Below are 17,412 nucleotides of genomic sequence, written 5' to 3' on the forward strand. Positions count from 1 at the left end.
GCAGGCTCTTCTCCCCCACAACATGGAGCTGCGCTGGGCAGCGCCGGTGGAAAAACTGCAGCCCCTTAACCCTCCCTCCTCTCAGCGGAGGGTTTGGATTTAAAAAATACGTGTACGCATGCACACACGCACATAGAAATGTAATATATATGCATATATGTGGCGCTTTATGTGTAAGGGGCATAAATTTACGCAGACAGATTGCTCTTCGTTTATGCTAACGGGGGTCAGAGTATGCCTAACCCCGAGAGCAGAAGGTGGTGGTGTTTGTAATGGCCTTTTGTTCTCGGAGGAGATCATTCTCCGGGCTGGGCCCCAGGAAAGGCCGGTCCCCAGCGCAGATGAACGCTGCCGGGGTTACGTGATGGCAGAGACGTGAAGCTGTTGACCGTGGTCTTCATCCAAAAATTCCAGCTGGATTTCAAATATCTCTAAATCCCGAGGCTTTTGAGTATCTCAGTGATACGGCCCAGGATGTTGAACCGTTTTTATGGGAAACCGGCTGAGGAAAGAAGCCTTAGACAAAAATCTTGCTTCTATGCACTTCAGAAATGACTGAAGCACTCGGTATGCAGAGGATCTGGCAATCTGGACTCCAGATCAGTGTTTGCAGTTATGGTTTTATATGAGCTATTCTTCTTGCTTCCAGAAATCATTTATGAGGCCAAATAGCAGGAGAACTGGCTCCTAAAAGAATCTTGATTCCCGAGTTATAGAAATACAACAAAATATTACAGCTTTAGTGTTAGTACTTCCCCGGAAAAGTAAAAAGAAATTAAGAAGAAAGAGAACAGTAATCATAAATACCAATTTGGCTCATTCAAGCATTCAAAGCTGGTTACTGTTCACAGTTGCCCTGGAAATACAGTCAGCGAGCACGTGAGATATGGGGGACGTTTTTACGGACATGGTGTGCTTGGGAAGAGGAGCGAGTCCCGTCTTCGTGCTGGGTGCTGAAATCAGAGCATCACAAATTCTCCGGCATATGCTCGGGGACAGGGAAAGCAAGCACGTAATCTCCTCGAGAAAGTGTAATGCTGACATCGTTATTTCTGAAGCGCCGTAAACATCGATGGTGCTTCATAAACAGGTCCATAAAGCAAAACTAGATAAACCCAGGCTGCTGCCTTGAACATGTACCTCGGATTCCGTTCGCTGTAACACGCCTCGGTCAAACCCAGGGATGTGTCACTGCGCTTCACTTAAGCTAAACCTCCTTTTTTTTAGACCCAGTTTTCCATGCCGGATCCCTCACTTGGTCCCAAGCGTGGAAGGGCACTGGGCAGGACCAGGCATCCCCAGGCAGCCCCGGTGCCCACCCCGGTTACATGGGGCAAGAGGCAGCCGACCAGGGTGCTCCGGCTGCGCCCGCTGGTCCCCTCCTGCAAAGTCAACCGCGCCAAACAAAAGAACAGGTTGGAAATTGAGCCTGGGTTTAATTTCTTTTGTCTCAGTCCTGGCTTTTTTTTTCCCCCCTGCCGTTTGCACGCTTTTTCTCTCCCTTTGAGGCAGAAGGTCCATGCCTCTGCCCCGCCGCCAAGGGCTTATTCTGGAGGAAACGGTTTAGGTCGCCATCACGTTTTACAGGGAAATGTAGTTTATAAATACGGTGGGGCCTGGCGCTACGAAGAAACATTTTATCAGAGAGCCCCGAACTGACGATTCAATTATTTTTCAATGAAACATCAGGGGAATGCGCAAACAGCTGCTCGCATCCTTCCACGCAGCAAGTCAAACTTCAAGGGGAACAATAGCTGGCGAAAGGGGAGCCATCGCGGAGGCGGTGACAATGGGTTTCCTTACTCGGGGCTTTGTTTGATTTTCCCCGTCTCAGTTTTGAACTCCCTCCGCCGGAGAAAGGCGAGGGGGTAGGACGGGGAGAGGGGGAAGCAGGCAGAGGGGAAGGAGGGTCAGTGGGAGTTAAAGCCTTTTGCAGCCTTTCTCTCCCATTCATGTGGTAATTGGGTGTCAAGCAGAGATCAGTAAGATGGAGCCCGGCCTCTGTGCCCGGGTTAAACTGCAGCAGAAAGAAAGCGGGAGCTGAACCGATGGAGGCCTGAATGTCATTAGGGCGGGAGGAAGCGGCTCTCCCCCAGGAGCCCTTCTGCCGGGGTGCTGGGCTGGGGGGGCCGCTTCCCATTCAGGGCATCCCTGAAAGCGGCCAGACAAAGCGGGAGGGCGTCGGAACAATGCCGCACCCCCGGCTCTACCTTCAATAGGGAGCTCTAAACAGGCGTTTAACCTTCAGAATAGCTGAAAGTGATACTCAAAGCTGAGGAGGTGCTGTTAGCCTCTTCCTGCGGCCCAGCCGGAGGCCACTTGGATGGCCGGGGGCGAGGAGGGAGGCTCTTGCCCGCCCTGGCTTCCTCGGCCCCCTCGGTGCGGTGCAGGGCCCCGTGCGGGTCGTGGGAGGCATCGCCTCCAGGGCAGGATCGGACCCCGACTCCTGCCCGGGCTGGCGAGATGCTGGCGGCCCTGGGGAGGGCTGCTCAGCACCCTCGGAGAGGGGGCCGGAGGAAGGCAGGGCCCTACCGAGGAGGGGGATGTGGTATAGTAGGGGGTCGCATCCCACTTCACAAACCTGGGGTTATTTGGCGAGGGATCTGGGGAGATCTGGGCAGCGACCCCCCTCCCGAGCAGGGGGACATCCCGGCCTCAGACAGAGTCGCCATCGGCTGCGATTCCCGGGGTTGCCAGCCTGTACTGCCTGACCCCAGCTGCCCAAAGCTCTCCCACAGCCTGGCCTGGCATCATTTGTGCCTACGGGTGGGATTTTTAATTAACCAGGATAAAAGCCCAGGTTATTTTGGAAGGTGGGATTTGCCACTGAAACCGGCCAGGCTCGAAAAGAGCAGAGCTGGACCCGTCCCCGGCTCCCCGAGCCTCACCCTGCTGCACAGCCCGGCCATCCCGTGCTGTTCAGGAGCTAAGCATCAAACAGCCCTAAAGACATTCGCTTCCCTAGCGAAGCCTTTCTGCTTTAAGGAGGAAAGCTGCTGTCCCTTCCCCGCCGCACACAGGATGACGAGACGCAGGCGCTCCCCGCAGACCATCATTTTGATGGAATCCCCTGCAACGCAGCCCCTTCAAACTGGAGGGGGAGAAGCCGTCCCTGGCCCTGCGCCTGCTTACACTGGAACCACTCAGGGGAATCGCGTATTTCCATTTCTAAAGAGCGCACCAAAGGATAGGCCCGTCTTTAGTCCAGAATATTTCCCTGTCGCTGCTTAAAGGCAAAGCTAGCTCGCCAGCGTGCGGAGGAGCGGGTGGCTGTCATTGTTTGGGAAAACTCCAGCATGCCAAGAGTGGCAGGAGGAGGCTGGAGAGATGCGGCGTTAAAGATTGTCACAGAGTTTCTCAGCAGCAGAAATTCATTTCGCCCAGAAAGGTCCTGAGCCGCTTGCAAAGCCCCTGCCTGCATTTAGGCTAAAACATGCTCCAGTTTTGCTCACCAAGCGTGGCCTGGCTGAGCTGGACCTAGAGCTGGAAAGAGATGCTGATCAGAGAGAAAGCTGCAGCGTTATTTTTCTTAATATTATTGCCACTGTCCAGGATGCAGGGTCTGGGAGGAGCAGTCATCTCCATGGTGAAAAGTACATTTGGTTTGTAAAGCTCTTTGGCTTTGCTTAAATTAATAGGCTAATAATAACCCAGGAAAGGATTGTAATGTTTTCTTAGCCTCATGGAAACAGCTTTTAAAGTATTTTAATTAAAAAAGAATAATACCTCATACTTTATATATAGTGCTTTTATCTATATACAGCTGTTGAGCCAGACTGTAGCTTATTGATCAAAAGAGAGAGATAAGTCTCACAAGGTGTCTCTAATCATAGAAAGAGGATTCAATTAGCTTCTTCCTTAAAATCGCACAACTAAAAAGAAATTAAAAAAAAAAATCAGACTATGATTAAGCACTGGCTGCTTCTTTCCAAACACCTCTCTGCTGGAGGCGCTTTGTCCCAGCACTGATCCCGGCTCAGTACCGCACTTGCACTTGTATTCCTGGGCTGGGAGCTTCGGGGACGCTTGCACCTAGGCTTCATTTTTCCAGAGGAGCTGGGACTTTAAAACGGCATCGGGATTTCAACCCAAAGCTGACAGCCAGCAGAAAAACTCTTAACTGGTGTGGCTGGGTTTTGCAGGCAGTCTCGAAGCATTGCCAAGCGCGACACAGCCCTCCTCAGTAAGGACAAACACAGCGCAGACGGGGAATTGTCCCCAGCCACCAGACCTCCAGCAGGGACCAGAGCCGCTACTTTTAATCCTCCCAGCGCCGCAGTGCTGTCAGCGCGCCAGGCAGGGTGGCTCCTCGCAGCTACGAACGCACCTTCACAGGGCTGCCCTCTCCTTGGGAAACCCGGCACGGAGGCGTGCGTACGTGGTGTGTCCTCGCCCCAGCCCTCCGGCACAGCACCGCGCTCCGTGGGTACCGCTGAGCTCTGCGGGACCCCTCTGTCGAAGGCCTGCGTATCAGAGCTCCCCATGCAGTTTGCTGAGCTGGTTCCCAGTCACTCAGCACCCGCAATCTCCCCAGAACGGGAGCTCTCACCTTGGGGAGGGGGGCCCATCCTGTTTCTCTCGCCTGCACCCTGCAACTACGACCTTCCTCCCCCTCGCAGCCAGCTGGGAACGCAGGGCTGGGGCTGAGCTCCATGCTATGCTCCGGCCAGGTCCCAGCTCCTCGGTTGTGTCAGCACCAGCAAGGGCTAAATCCTGCTCCTTGCATGGGCTCAGCTGTGCCTGTAATCCCCATCCATCTCCGAAACCCAGCAATACCAGCCGGTCTCCGCTTGGATGGGCTTACTTGCAAATAACTAACAGCCATACTTCCATAAGCTTCCAAAGCTATTGGCATCTGTGTTTAACAGGCAGTGCCCTGAATGCGGAATTTGCTTGGCTTTTTTAACCTAACCTGCTCTCAGACAGACAGAAACACAGCGCCGAGTCTTTCCCCGTGGCCCCTCTTCCTTCGGAGTGGTATTGTGTGCAGGGCAGCACGGCCATCTCCTCCAGCAAGGGAGAGCAGCACTCCTGTATCCCTTCAAACCCCCCATCTCCAGACAACGACCCCCAGGGCTGACTTCGGGGAGGCCAGGCTTTCACCCGTTCCCTTTAGCGGAGGGCTGGGTGAGGCCGGGGTCGCTGCCCACCACCCACCTGGCACAACGGGGTGACCTCGGTGCTGCCGAAGTCTCTGCCAGGCACAGGCTCCGGTCAGGAGCCTCAGTGGAGGAGAACACCAGCGCCTGGGATTGCCGCTGGCCTCACACCCAGCACGATCATCCGTACCCGAAACTGCCTCTCCACCTGACGGGGTCTGCCCTGTCCCCTGCGTGGGTAACCCCCCGCTCCCAGTGCCCTGTGCCCCCCACCGCTTCCCAGGGCTCTGAAGCCCCTGGGGGGGCTGTGAGACCCCAGGGGAGCCCCTAAAGAGGTCCCCTCCCCGAGGTCAGACGTTTGCCGAGCCCAGCCCGCCCTCCACCGGCGGCTGCGAGAGGAACAGCGTCCAAAAGTGGGACCGGAGCATCTGCAGAGGTGGCAGCCATCGCTGCGTCCGATGCAGCTCCGAGCTGGGCCTTGCCCAGAGTCACTGCGTCCAGGGGACTGAATAAGCTAAAAGCTTTAAGTTTAGTTTGAGATGCTGGAGAAACCATCAGTTTGAGCATGCCCGAAGGGGGATCTGGTATATAACGGATGCAAATTTCCAGCACTTTTCCCGTGGTGCATCTCATCAGGCAACACACTTCACCCAGGCTCAGGCAAGACATTTCTCCCTGGTATCTCTGTACCACGAAGGAGCCGGTTTCTCCTGTCCCCAGGGTTGGATGCAGAAGGTCTAAAAGATGGTTCTGGCAGTGAGAGAAGGAGAACGGGTACCAAAAAACTTGTCTTCAAGGACAGACAGGAGCTGGGAGGTTAAGCGTGGCCAAACATGGAGAGAAGCAGCAGGAAGAGGAAAGAGGGAAAAGGAGAGGGGTGGAGGAGCCAGATGGGCCAAGGTAAACAGGGAGAACTGGGCCAGGACAAAATGGGATGGCAACGCTGAGAACAGGACCAGGAGAAAGGGGGAGCGGGGAGTCGGTGGAGGGGTCTGGGGAGGGTCTCATCAATAGGTTGGTTCCACACCGCCATCAAACCCAGCAGCGAGGGGCTTGCTTCCCCCTGCTCCCAGGTGAGCTAAAGTCCGCACAGGGAGGTCGCGCTCCGGAGCGGCAGTTCCCAGTCCCCAAACCGGCACAGTCCCCCGCCTCCCCACACGGAGCAGGACTGCGCAAGGAAGAGGTAAGAAACTCCGGCGTAGCCCATACTCGCATTTAATCGTAAGGACAGGACAGACTGGGGCAGGCAGGTACGCTGGTGTGGAAGCACAGCTAGAAGAGCAGACGCACCCTGCCCTCACAAAAGACAGACGTCATTTTAAGGAGTAACCCTGCTAAAAGCACAAAAACAAATAATAAAAAAAGAAGAATAAACCCCAACCCAGAGTGTTCTCTGAAAACATGCGTTTTCAGAGAAACAGACATTTCTGCGTGGTCTCTGAGGACTGGAATTGGACATCGCTGCTAAGGCTGTTTCACATCAGACACAACGCGGGGAATTCACACAGCGCAAGTCAGGTGTTTAACATGGACATTTCAGTTCGGGGCCCGTCTCCTGCGGTGGAGACAGGGAGGGCTCTTGCAGGAAGGGATGCAGAGCATGTGAAGTCAGGCTCTCCCAGAGACCAGCCTCCCCAGGAGCTTCTCTCCCCTAGGCAAGTTGCCTCCTGCATTCAGGGCACAGACACCGCAGGAGGAAAGCCCCGAGAGCTGCTCCATGGTGCTGAGTACATCCAAGCAAAGGCAAACCAGGCCCTTCATTCCCACTCTCCCACCTGCTTTCTGCAAGGAAGAAGGTGCACGAAACAAGGCTGCGTCCATGAAAGGTGAAAATAAGAGACCCAGAGAAGTGTCCACAAGATAGCGGGGCTCGCTCATGTCCTTCACCATGGAGCAAGGCCACAAGGACATAGATGGCTGCACCCACGCTGGAAGAGGAGAATCAGTCCCAGATGAGCGTCCCGTCTCCCTGTGAGAGAAAAGGGCTCTCCAAGAGAGGACAGGTCTGGGCTGCTCCTCCACCTACTGCACAAACCCAGGACACATTCAAAAGTACAGACAATAAATTAAGATTGAAAAAAACAAAAAAAGGTCAGCATGTATTATATATATATATAATATAATATAATGTGCGTGTGATTGTGAAAAATAGAAATGTCACCCCCAGGAGAGAGCAAGGCATGGCAGAAACTGTCCCTGTCCCTCTCCTGAGCCCAGCACTACCCTGCTCCCCTGATTCACAGCAGAAACACACCAGCAGGGCCACGCAGAGGGCAGGGGTTGCGCCTGGCACCCAGCTTCCCTCTGCCAGCGGGGGCCCTGTGCCAAGGAGGAGCTGGCTGCTTGGTGGAGGAGTGGGGAAAGAGCCCAGCACTGGTCCCTTCATGGCCTTCACAAGGAAGGGTTGCTGCAGGCAGGAAAAGGGAGGGAAAGACAGGAAAAGCGAAGTGGAATGGCAGGGTCACCCCACCCCTCCTCAACTGGCCGGGGCCCTGCCCCTCCCGTGGCACGGGACCACCACTGCTGTACCAAGTAGAAAATAAAGCCATAATGAGTCTATGCTTTGGTATGTAACCATCCCCCTCCCCTTGGTCCCCCCTGCCTTCCCCCCAAACCATTATCTGTAAAACTTGTCAAATAAAATCTCTAGTGTGCCTTTATATCGCTCCTTGAACCTTTTCTTCCCCAGCGCCTGCCTTGCCCCCATCTCCCCAGCAGGATTCCGGGAGGTGCCTTGCTTGAGCCCCACCAGTTACAGCTTCTGCTCTCCCGACTGGATCCTTCCAAACGCTTCCTGGTCCAACGGAAGGTAGCGGCCTTGCCTGGAGTCCAGGAAGTACAACCTGTCCTTCACCAGCGCGGGGTCAAAGCCCTGCTTCCGCAGCTCCATCTTCTGGAACTTATAAGTGCCTGGAACGGGGAGAGAAGAAGGAATGAGGGGTCACTGGCTGCACACGCTCCCGTCCCCACCGCCCCTGTGCTGCCCCAGACCCAGCCTTGCACCCCTGCACCTCCAAACCACCAGAGGAACTGGCTAGGGGCTCTATGGGGCAGGGGAGCTCTATCTGTGGGGCAGGGGGGGCTCCATCCTGACCCTACTGCAGATCGGCCTCCGTAACCAGGTTTCCCCCCCCCGAGCTGCGCGCCCAGCGCGAGCGTGCGTGCCGTGGCTCACTTGTCTTGGAGACTTCGTGCAGGAACCGCAGGAAGACAGGCCGTGCGTACAGTGGCAGTGCCTTTTTCAGCTCGCTGGCAAAAGCTTCTAGGTCACAGGAGTTTTCCGGGTCGGCGATGGCTGCCATTCCTGCCTTCCCTTCAATCCCTAAGAGGCAAAGAAGGGATAGCACTCAGACACACTGTCTCTGTAGCATCATCTCCCTCTGCCCCACACCAGCAAGGCCCCTGGCACAGACCCCGCTTTGTAGCAAAGCGCTGGTGCGTCTGGCTGTGTCACCGGCTGTGTCACCACCCTGCGGCTAAGGCTGCCAGCGACACCCTGCGGTCACGGTCACCTCCTCCCAGAGGAGGCACTTGTAGCCTGTCCAGAAAGGACGCAGAGTCCTTCCAAGCCAGCCAGAATCAGACCAAAGCTTGAGAGAGAGAGGGAACCCTCTGATTCCTGCTAGGCCCATCCCTGGTGACCTCTTCCCAGCTCGCCCATGGGGAGCCTCAGTCCAGCCTCTTGCAAAAGGACACGTCAGTCCGGACGTGAAGGACACGCTCACATTCAAGTGCCGGAGGCCCGCCTGCCTTCCCCGATCATCCTCTCCCCTCTCAGCTACCTGGGATCTCCACCCCATAAACCACCACGTCCGTCAGGTTCAGGATGCGGCTCAGCGTCCCCTCCACCTCTGTGGTGGAGACATTCTCCCCCTTCCAGCGGAACGTGTCCCCGGTGCGGTCCCGGAAGTACATGTAGCCGTATTTGTCCATCACCAGGACATCCCCTACAGGAAAGTGAGGAATAGGCAAAAAATGAGGTGTCAGAGGGGCTAGGAGCAACCCTGGAGCATCTCAGGGCAGGGCCACTAGCCTGGGACAGCTCCCACAGCCACCCAGGTACCCTTCTCCTCCGCTCTCAGCAGACGGAAGGGCCGTGCTTGCTTCACCTGTGAGATAGGCAGCGTCCCCTTTTGTAAACACGTCCTTGGCGATTTTCTTGTTGGTGGCTGACTGATTCAGGTAGCCGTCGAAGTGCTGCAAGGGGTTGCTCTTGACAATGCGGCCCACCAGCTGCCCTGGCTCCCCTGCAGGGAGAAAAGAGGGGATGAAGGGGGGAAGCCACCACCTGCACCCAAGCAAAAAGGGTGTCTAATGGGGTTGGTGGGGTTTAACTGAGCAGGGACCCAAACCTAGGTAAATTATCTTGAAGTATCGGGAAAGACTTGCACAGGGCTGAGGAGACTTATCCCTGTGGTTGCCCTCACCTGGTTTGCAGCGGATACAGACACCATCCGGCCCTCGGATCAGCTCCATGGTGTCTTCATCCACCCGTACCAAGCCGATGGGGTACACGCTTGGTAGGATCCTGCTGTTGAAGCCACACGACCCAACCTAGGACAGAAAGAGCTCAGAGCCATGGCTAGCAGGGACATCTCTCCTATCCCGAGCCCGCTGCCCACGCACATCCAGGATACCAGAGAGCTGGCACCACAACAGAACAGCCAAAACCCCTCCAGGCGGATGGCAACCCACGCCAAGCCTCTTGGAGCACAAAACCAGAAGCATACAGTCTGTCTGGGTTTCCAACCCTGCCCAGGCCAGCAGGCACCCTCTGGGACTCGGGGAGGGTGGTGGGGCCTTACATTGTTGTCGAAGTTTCCCAGGCTGCAGTTGCACTCGGTGGCCCCGTAGAACTCGGCCACCTGGGCGATGCCGAAGCGGGCCATGAACTCCCGCCAGATGGAGGCACGCAGCCCGTTGCCCAGTGCCATGCGCACCCGGTGCTGCCGCTCCACCGCCTGGTACGGCTGGTTCAGCAGGTAGCGGCAGATCTCCCCGATGTACTGCACGATCTGGGAGGGATGGAGAGGAAAGACTCACTCGGACCCCTCCGCGAGGCTCCAGGATGTTTGGGGTTTCTTCAGGACAAGTAGGAATGGCACAACACACCCAAAGTCCCCTAAAGAGGCCATGGTAAAACCCAGGTGTCCTATTAGCTCGTCCAGTGCCTGTCCCTCCCTGGTTAACCCACTTCTCCAGTCTGTGAAACCTATCTGAGACCTCCTGGCTAATGCTGGAGCACGGGAAGGGTTTGGACACGTGGAGTTACCACCCCAGGTGGGAAGGACACAGCCCCACCACCTTGGAAGGTGGTTTGGGATGGACAGGCAGAACCGGTCCAGGCCTCCCCCTCTTCCAGCCGCTGGGCTCTCCCCAGCATGGCACAGATCCCCAGGCTCCGCTCCCCAGTCCCGGCTGACCCCTTGCCTCACAGCCTCACCGTGCAGTTGTATTTCACACAGTCCTCCCAAAAGTGCGAGGCCGAGAACTTCTTGCGGATGACAATCGTCATGCCCTGCAGCAGGCACTGCCCGACCCCCACGATGTTCCCTGTGGAGAGGCAGCCAGGGCAGCCCTCAGTCCCCAGACACCTCTAGCCCAGCCCGCGCAGGGAGAGGCCCGGCAGGGCAAGGCGGAGGCCACGTGCAGGCTCACCGCAGATGGGTGTTCACCAAGCCAAAGCCCCCAGGACCACAGACACCGGGGAGGAGACACGTGGTAGCAAGATCCGGGGCAGTGCTTTGCACCTAGAGGTCCTAGCACGTCTCAGCCAGGCAGGCAGGCACCACCCTTGCCCCTGACTTTCCACATGGAGCAGCAATAAGGTGCAGCTATTCCAAAGCCAGGCTAGGAGCTGGGACAAACTCCCCACACACACACTCCCCACTCCAAAGGTCAGCCAGATCGATTCTTGGCTCCCGGGGAAAAAGCAGAAAGCCTTGGTCAGACACTGCCAGCAGCTCCTACTCGACATGGAGATCGCTGCGGCACCAGCCTCCAGCCTGAGCCCTGGGCTTGGCTGGGGGGAAGAGACAGTCCCGGCATGCAGGGCTCACGTTACCTGCAGCATGGTAGAGCGGGAGGCAGTCGTACATCACATCGTCGGGCCTCATGCGAAAACCGTAAAAAACTAAGCTGGACATGCGGAAGTACCTGGGGCAGAAGAGTGAAGGGACAGGTCAGCAGCAGGGCCAGAGGTGCTGTGCTAGGGCAGGGCAGAGCTCAGCTCTGGCCTCCCCCAAGCCGCTGCCCACGGCCTTACCGGCAGTTCACCACAATGGCAGCCTTGGGCAGCCCCGTCGTGCCAGAGGTGTAGATGTAGAAGAGTTTATCTGGAGAGCAATGAGAAGGCAAGGTCACATACCTAATCTAGGAGCTGGCTGAACCGGGAGAGGGGGACAAGTCAAATTTATACACTCTGCTTGTGCCAGCTGAGCCAAAAGTTTGTTATGTGACAGCACCAAGAACATGCTGGGTTCACCCTGGGCAGGTCAGGTCTGTTGGACACATGGAGGGCACAACAAGATACTGCTCCACACAGGGCCGGGCTTCAGGCACTGCAGTAACACCCATCCCAAACACCCCAGGCCCTGCTGCAGACATCTGCTATTGGCATCCTGAGCAGACATTCTTGCCAGTGTTGTAACTGGCTGATCCACAAAAACACCACCACGAGTTGGGCCCCAAACATACCAAGAAAGCCCTTATCAGGAGGGGTTGGCTGGTGCCGCTGGGCCACCTGCAGGAGAGGGTCCAGGTGTTTCGCACCAGGAAGCACGGACTCGGGGCTTCCTTCCCCGGACCAGAAGAGACGGATAGATTTCTCCAGGGAGGGCTGCACTTCCTGCATTGCTGAGAAAGTAAAGAGGGGAGATGGAGAAAGACCGCAGGGTGGTTACAGCACAGAGAACCCCTGCCCTCCCAGACAGTCTCAGGGAGATGCTGCCCCGGGTAGCAGTACCCTCGCTGTGCTCGGCAGGGTCCCCAAAGGGCTGACAACCATCCCAGGTGGATGTCGTTCCCATGATTAACAGATGCTGGGGCCACAGCCCAGGCCTCTTCAGGGACTAGAAGATCCTGTTCTCCGCCTCTCCCCAGCCAAAACCTCTTTGGTGCCAAGAGGTCTGTTGACACCATCAATCTCAGAGGCGTGGGCTGAAACACAGGAGGAACTGGAGCCGAGGTGCTGCAGGGATGTGGCTAACAGCCACAGAGAGCAAGGGGAGGCTCCTCCCGTGCAGCGGGGCAGGCCCAGCCCCGCCCAGGGCTCCACACAGGGGATGGACCCGAGAGGCACAAGGAAGGATCCTCACACCCAGACTGGCCTGCTTGGGAGCCAGGCAGCACTGAGCTCCAGATCCTGCCCAGCTCCAGATCCTGCCCAGCAGCCAAAGGGACCAACAAGAAAAAAACCAGATCCAATTCCAACTGTCCACTCTTTTCCAGACCCTTGCTCTGTGGTGGGCAGCAAAGCAGCACTAAATCCATTGACAAGCCCCCCCGAGTTCAGAGCACCCCTGATGCATCTGCCTGCCCCTCACCTTCCATCATCTCCACCCCAAAAACCACAGCCTTGGAGTTGGAGATGGTGATGCAGTGCAGCAAGGCCTCCATGCGCAGGTGGGAATTCACGAGGGCGGTCTCCACCCCAATCTTGGCCAAGCCGAGCCAGAGCCCCACGTACTGATTGCGGGACTCCATGAAAAGAGCCACCACGTCACCGGAGCGGAAGCCTTGGCCGTAGAAAAAATTGGCCACCTGGTTGGAGTACTCATCCAGCTGCCGGAAGGTCCAGCTCTCGCCCGTGCCTTGGAAGATCAGTGCCGTCTTCTCTGGATACTTTCTTGCGGTCTTCTGGAAGATCTTGGCGATTGTGTTCTTCTCCCTCACGTGCCTCCATACCTGCCACTTCACCCGCAACAGGACCAGCCCCGTGCTGCCAAAGGAAGGGGAGCAAGAGGGCAGCTGCTCAGTGACCCCTGCAAAACCACTTCCTCCAGCAAAGCCAGCACAGAACGAGGACCACGCGAGGAGCTGCAATACCCCAGCACTGCTCCAGGCTTTACTCTAGGTCAGCAGCAGCTCTGGGTGCTCCCCTGAGCTGCGTGGACATAGGCAGAGGTCCTCTGCAAATATGCTTATAGCCAGGAACTGATGGAGGCCAGGGAGAAATGTGTTTTGAAAGGCTGCAGACAGGGATGCCCCTGATCAAAGGGGCATCTCTGAGCCTCTGGTGCTCTCCAAGAGGTGCCACCGCTCCCTCCCCACAAATCCTTGCCAGGAGCTGGCACAGCCTGGTACCAACTCAGAACTGACCCTGCACAGGCACCTGGTGCCACACCAGCAGCTTTAGGAACAGGGTGAAGTACAAGGACAGTCACTAGACTTCAAGCTCAGCTGAAATCTATCCTTCCTGTGAAAACTTTGCCCAAGAGTTTGGAGCCGCCTGGGCGCGGCAGAGGGACATCTCCTTCCAGCTGGGCTGGGTGCCAGCAGAAACCCAGGGCTGCGCAAGAAGCTGGGGGCTGCGCTCACACATACACTGGGGCAGAGCAGTGGGCCAGGGGGAGGGTGGATGGCCGGGCCATCCCAGCCAGGACACCTACGTGACATCCCTTCGTATCGTCTTGATGAATATGAGGAAGAAGTCCCATCCACCGGATCCCAGGTAGAAGATGAAGAGAGCGGGGATGGCCTGGGCCCAGGACAGCTCCAGACTGACCCTGAAGAACAGCAGCAGCGCTGCAAAAGCAGCCAGACGCAGCATCGTGGCCTGCAGAGAGAGAGAAACCATGGCCATCAACCCATGCACACTGGACTCGGCGATAATGAACCCACGGGCGGGGGATGCGTTAGCAGCCCCCAATTTCCTGGATGAGGGCCCTGAGTCACCACTTCTCCTGGCAGCGAGGACGTAACCCAGCAGCCCAGTGCTCCCACAGATGTAGCTTTACTGGACCTTGGAGATGGCCTCCAATTAAGCCGCCAGCACAGCGCTGACAGCCTGGCCATTCCCACCTGGGGAGCCACATCCTGCACGCCAGCCAGGGCACGGCTGCACCCCAGCAGCATGAGATGCAGGATAAAGCCACTTCACGGATGTGGGAGCGGAGTCACGGCAGGAGACCTTGTACAGATGTTTGGCAATGCCAGGCAGGGCTGGCTCAGCCCCCCACCTCCAGCCTGACAAAGCCCAGCTCCAAATTCCTCCCTACCTCAAGGATCCCTCCGTCCCCATAACCCAGGTCTCCCTGTCCCCCCAGCACCAGCTCTCCTGCATGCCTGGCTCCAGGACAGCCAGCATGGCTGGTGGGAGAGCGCAGCTTCACGCGCTCCCCAACACAGCTCAGACAGGAACAGGGACAGGAAACTCAGTCCTTTGAGCTCTGCTTGTGTTTGCAAACCCTCATGTCGGCAGGCGGTTTCCTGGCCTGGCTCTGCTGGAGACGCTGCCAGAGTGGGTCAGGGATGAGGCCAGGCGCAGGCATGCCCTGGCCAGGCTGGAGTGGGCAGAACAAGGGCTGTCGCTGCTGCCCGGAGCACCCAGACTCCCGGCCCATGCCCTGGGGACAGCAACTCAGTCTCTGATACTTGTCCCCCCAAAACTGCACCTCTGTCCGCATCCCAAACACATCCCAGATGTGGCTCTGCGACTCGCAGGAGACCGCCATCTAGCAAAGGCTCTTTTTGGGTGACAGCATCAGGCAGAGGAAAGTGACAGCGATGCGACCCTTGCAGCTCAAGGGCTCCTAGATAAAATTGGTCCTTCCTGGCATGGATGCAGGCGAAAGAGGAAGGAAACACTCATGTCATTTCCCTTTCCCTCTTGAAGGTGGATTCACTGCTCCAAAGCTGGCAGCCCTAAATGGGCTCTGCCACAGCTGGCAGGGCTGGGAGCCAGGCTTGTGGCTTTCTCTCTGCTCTGTGCAGTTCCTCCAGGTCTGGGGAGCCTCTGCGGCTTTGGTAAGAGATGCTGGCAGGGTGGGAGCCGCGGCAGCCGCCACGTGGTCACCATGCCCTGGCATGTCACGCAGGCTGTCTCACCCCTGAGCCGTGCCACCGGCAGCAGGCAGGAACGCACCAGAGCGCAAGATGCCACTCTCGGGTGGGGGTGTGGGGACATCCTCCTGTCCACAGCCCCTGCCCAGAGATCGCCCCTCATGCCAGTGGCCTCTGAGCCCTCTCCAGCAAACACCTCCCAGGCCTGAAGTCCCACAACACAGTCCATCGGCCTTTCAGCAGGGCAGGACCCACTGCATTTTTGCCTAGGAGCCTCTCTCTGCAGTTAAACTCTTAGATCACCATCAGTCTCCTATGCCTTGGCCAAGACCCGGGCCCTTCGTTACTTGCTCACATCAAACAGACAGACGTGGAGAGCCGGCGGTGGGGGAGCCACACTCTGTGTGGGCAGCAAGGCGCTTAATCTCCCACTTGAAGGCAAGACGAGCCCAGACAGGCCCCTGTTATCCTCTGCTCACATCTCTGCCTCCCACCGGCATGCCCGGTGCCTCCCACCGAGAGATAACCGGTGCATTACTGAGAGATAACCGGTGAGAGATTACCGGTGCGTTACCGCCAGAGACCTCCATCCCTGCCGTTAAGGATTCAGGTCTTGTCTAGCTGCATCAGCACAGAGAAAATTAAGACCTGCCTGTAGCTCAACAGCCAGCGGGCACGAAGGCAAACCACAGGGATCCATCACCCCGGGGGCACAGAGACTGGAGGAGAGCTGGGGAGAGGGAACCAGCCTGGGGAGCAGGTCGCAGCGGGGGACAACAGGCAGGCGAGCGGGCTCCAAAGAAGCCCCAGCACTAATGGCCAAGCTGCAGGGGCCAGGAGATCCCCAGAGGGATCTCTCCAGCGTGAGCAGCTGGGGAGGCACCTGTCCCCCCACTTGGCCCTGGGCAGGGTGACGGGGATGAGCCTGACGGCCCCGGGGAAGGATGGGGAGGGAGAAATGGGGTCCCGCCGTTTCTCCCTCCCTGTCCTTCCCCAGGACCATCGGGCTCATCCCCAACAGGGAGGATGAACAGTGCAGCCCCAGCCCCATCTGAGGGGGCAGAGGGACCGGGAGGCCCCTGAGGGCCTGGCACCGGGGCTGCAGCCAGGACCCTCGGCCAGGCTGGGGAACCGCCCGGGAAGAGCCGGTATCGGCGGGAGGAGCCCCGCTGCCCGCTGGAGGAGGAGGCCCGCGGAGCCTCATGAGGAGACCGTGGGGCTGAGGGACCCCGGTACCGCCCGCGGAGCCCCATGAGGAGAGCGGGAGGCTGAGGGACCCCGGTACCGCCCGCAGGGCCGCGCCGCCTCATGAGGAGACCGTGGGCCGCGGCGGCCCCGCCCGGCCACCCGCGGGAAGGCAGCGTGGCCGCCGCGGCGGGGCAGAGCCGGCGCCGGGAGGTCACGGAGAGGGAGGACGGTGCCGCGCTCTTACCGGGCTCCGGCGCGTCCGCTGCGGCCCGGCCACCTGCACCGGGAGCGGGGCCGGGAGCGGGAGCGGGGCCCGCCCGCCGCTGCGGCACGGGGGCGGGGCGCACAGCGCGGCCCGCCGGGAGTTGTAGTCCCGCCCGGCGCCCGCGGTCCGGCCCCGCGCCGGCGGATGCGGCCCCGGGTAACGGCGGGGCTCGGGGCGGGGCGGGGCGGGGCGGCGCGGCGGGAAGAGGCGGTGAGGGCGGCGGGGCAGAGCGAGGGCTCTGTGGCGCAATGGATAGCGCATTGGACTTCTAGCGCGGCGTGACGGGAGTCATTCAAAGGTTGTGGGTTCGAGTCCCACCAGAGTCGCATTTTGCCGCCGGGGCGCGGCAGTTGTTCTCGGGGTTCAGCGACCGCAACGGGCCCGGGGGGAGCCGCCAGCCCCGGCCGCTACCGCCGCGCAGGGAGCCGGCTGCCCGCGGGGGTGGAGGCCCCGTTTTCGGAGCGGGGGCGAGGGGAGCGGAGCTGTGGGACAGGGCGCTGCGGGGGGCTGACAGCCGTGCCCCCATCCCAGCCGGTCGCTCCGCGGTTCTGCATCACCTCCTTCGCCACTCGTTCTTATCGCATCCCCAAAACGGCTCCAGCAGCACGGGCGCGGACCGCTGCTGGTGGCCGTGGTGCAGCCACCGCTTGTCCGCAGCAAACGTCCCCCAAAAAAATGCATTTTCGCATGGCTTGTGTCTGACCTGCCCACTCCCCTCCTCTGCCGCCGCCGCCTTCCTTCTCGCACGCCCGACAAGCAACAGCCGTGGCGAACAGGAGCCGCGGTGGCCGTTAAGTGATCCGGCTGAGCAGATGCAGTTTAAAATTACATTACGTGCCATTTCTGTAGGGCTGGCAG

The 17,412-nt window shown here is 58.6% G+C and overlaps 1 protein-coding gene and 1 non-coding gene across 2 annotated transcripts; one reads left to right on the forward strand and one right to left on the reverse strand.

Annotated features, from left to right (window-relative positions):
- Nucleotides 1-7,127: 7,127 nt before the first annotated feature.
- SLC27A4 (solute carrier family 27 member 4) lies at nt 7,128-16,640 on the reverse strand. Its single transcript, XM_087753303.1, has 13 exons — nt 16,534-16,640; nt 13,709-13,875; nt 12,644-13,038; nt 11,796-11,954; nt 11,365-11,434; nt 11,164-11,255; nt 10,543-10,652; nt 9,905-10,114; nt 9,527-9,653; nt 9,209-9,346; nt 8,882-9,046; nt 8,275-8,421; nt 7,128-8,009 (listed from the first exon to the last, which is right to left on the reverse strand). The coding sequence occupies exons 2-13, from the start codon at nt 13,867-13,869 to the stop codon at nt 7,852-7,854; spliced, it is 1,932 nt and encodes a 643-aa protein (XP_087609429.1). The 5' UTR covers nt 13,870-13,875; nt 16,534-16,640; the 3' UTR covers nt 7,128-7,851.
- A 148-nt stretch (nt 16,641-16,788) lies between these two features.
- On the forward strand, nt 16,789-16,880 carry TRNAR-UCU (transfer RNA arginine (anticodon UCU)). The gene is given in 2 exon segments: nt 16,789-16,825; nt 16,845-16,880. It is a non-coding gene; the product is annotated as a tRNA-Arg (tRNA).
- Nucleotides 16,881-17,412: the final 532 nt, after the last annotated feature.

The sequence above is a fragment of the Nipponia nippon genome, unplaced genomic scaffold (assembly GCF_047370975.1).
Source record: "Nipponia nippon isolate SJK-2023a ecotype South Korea unplaced genomic scaffold, ASM4737097v1 scaffold_16, whole genome shotgun sequence".
NCBI classification, from domain to species: Eukaryota; Metazoa; Chordata; class Aves; order Pelecaniformes; family Threskiornithidae; genus Nipponia; species Nipponia nippon.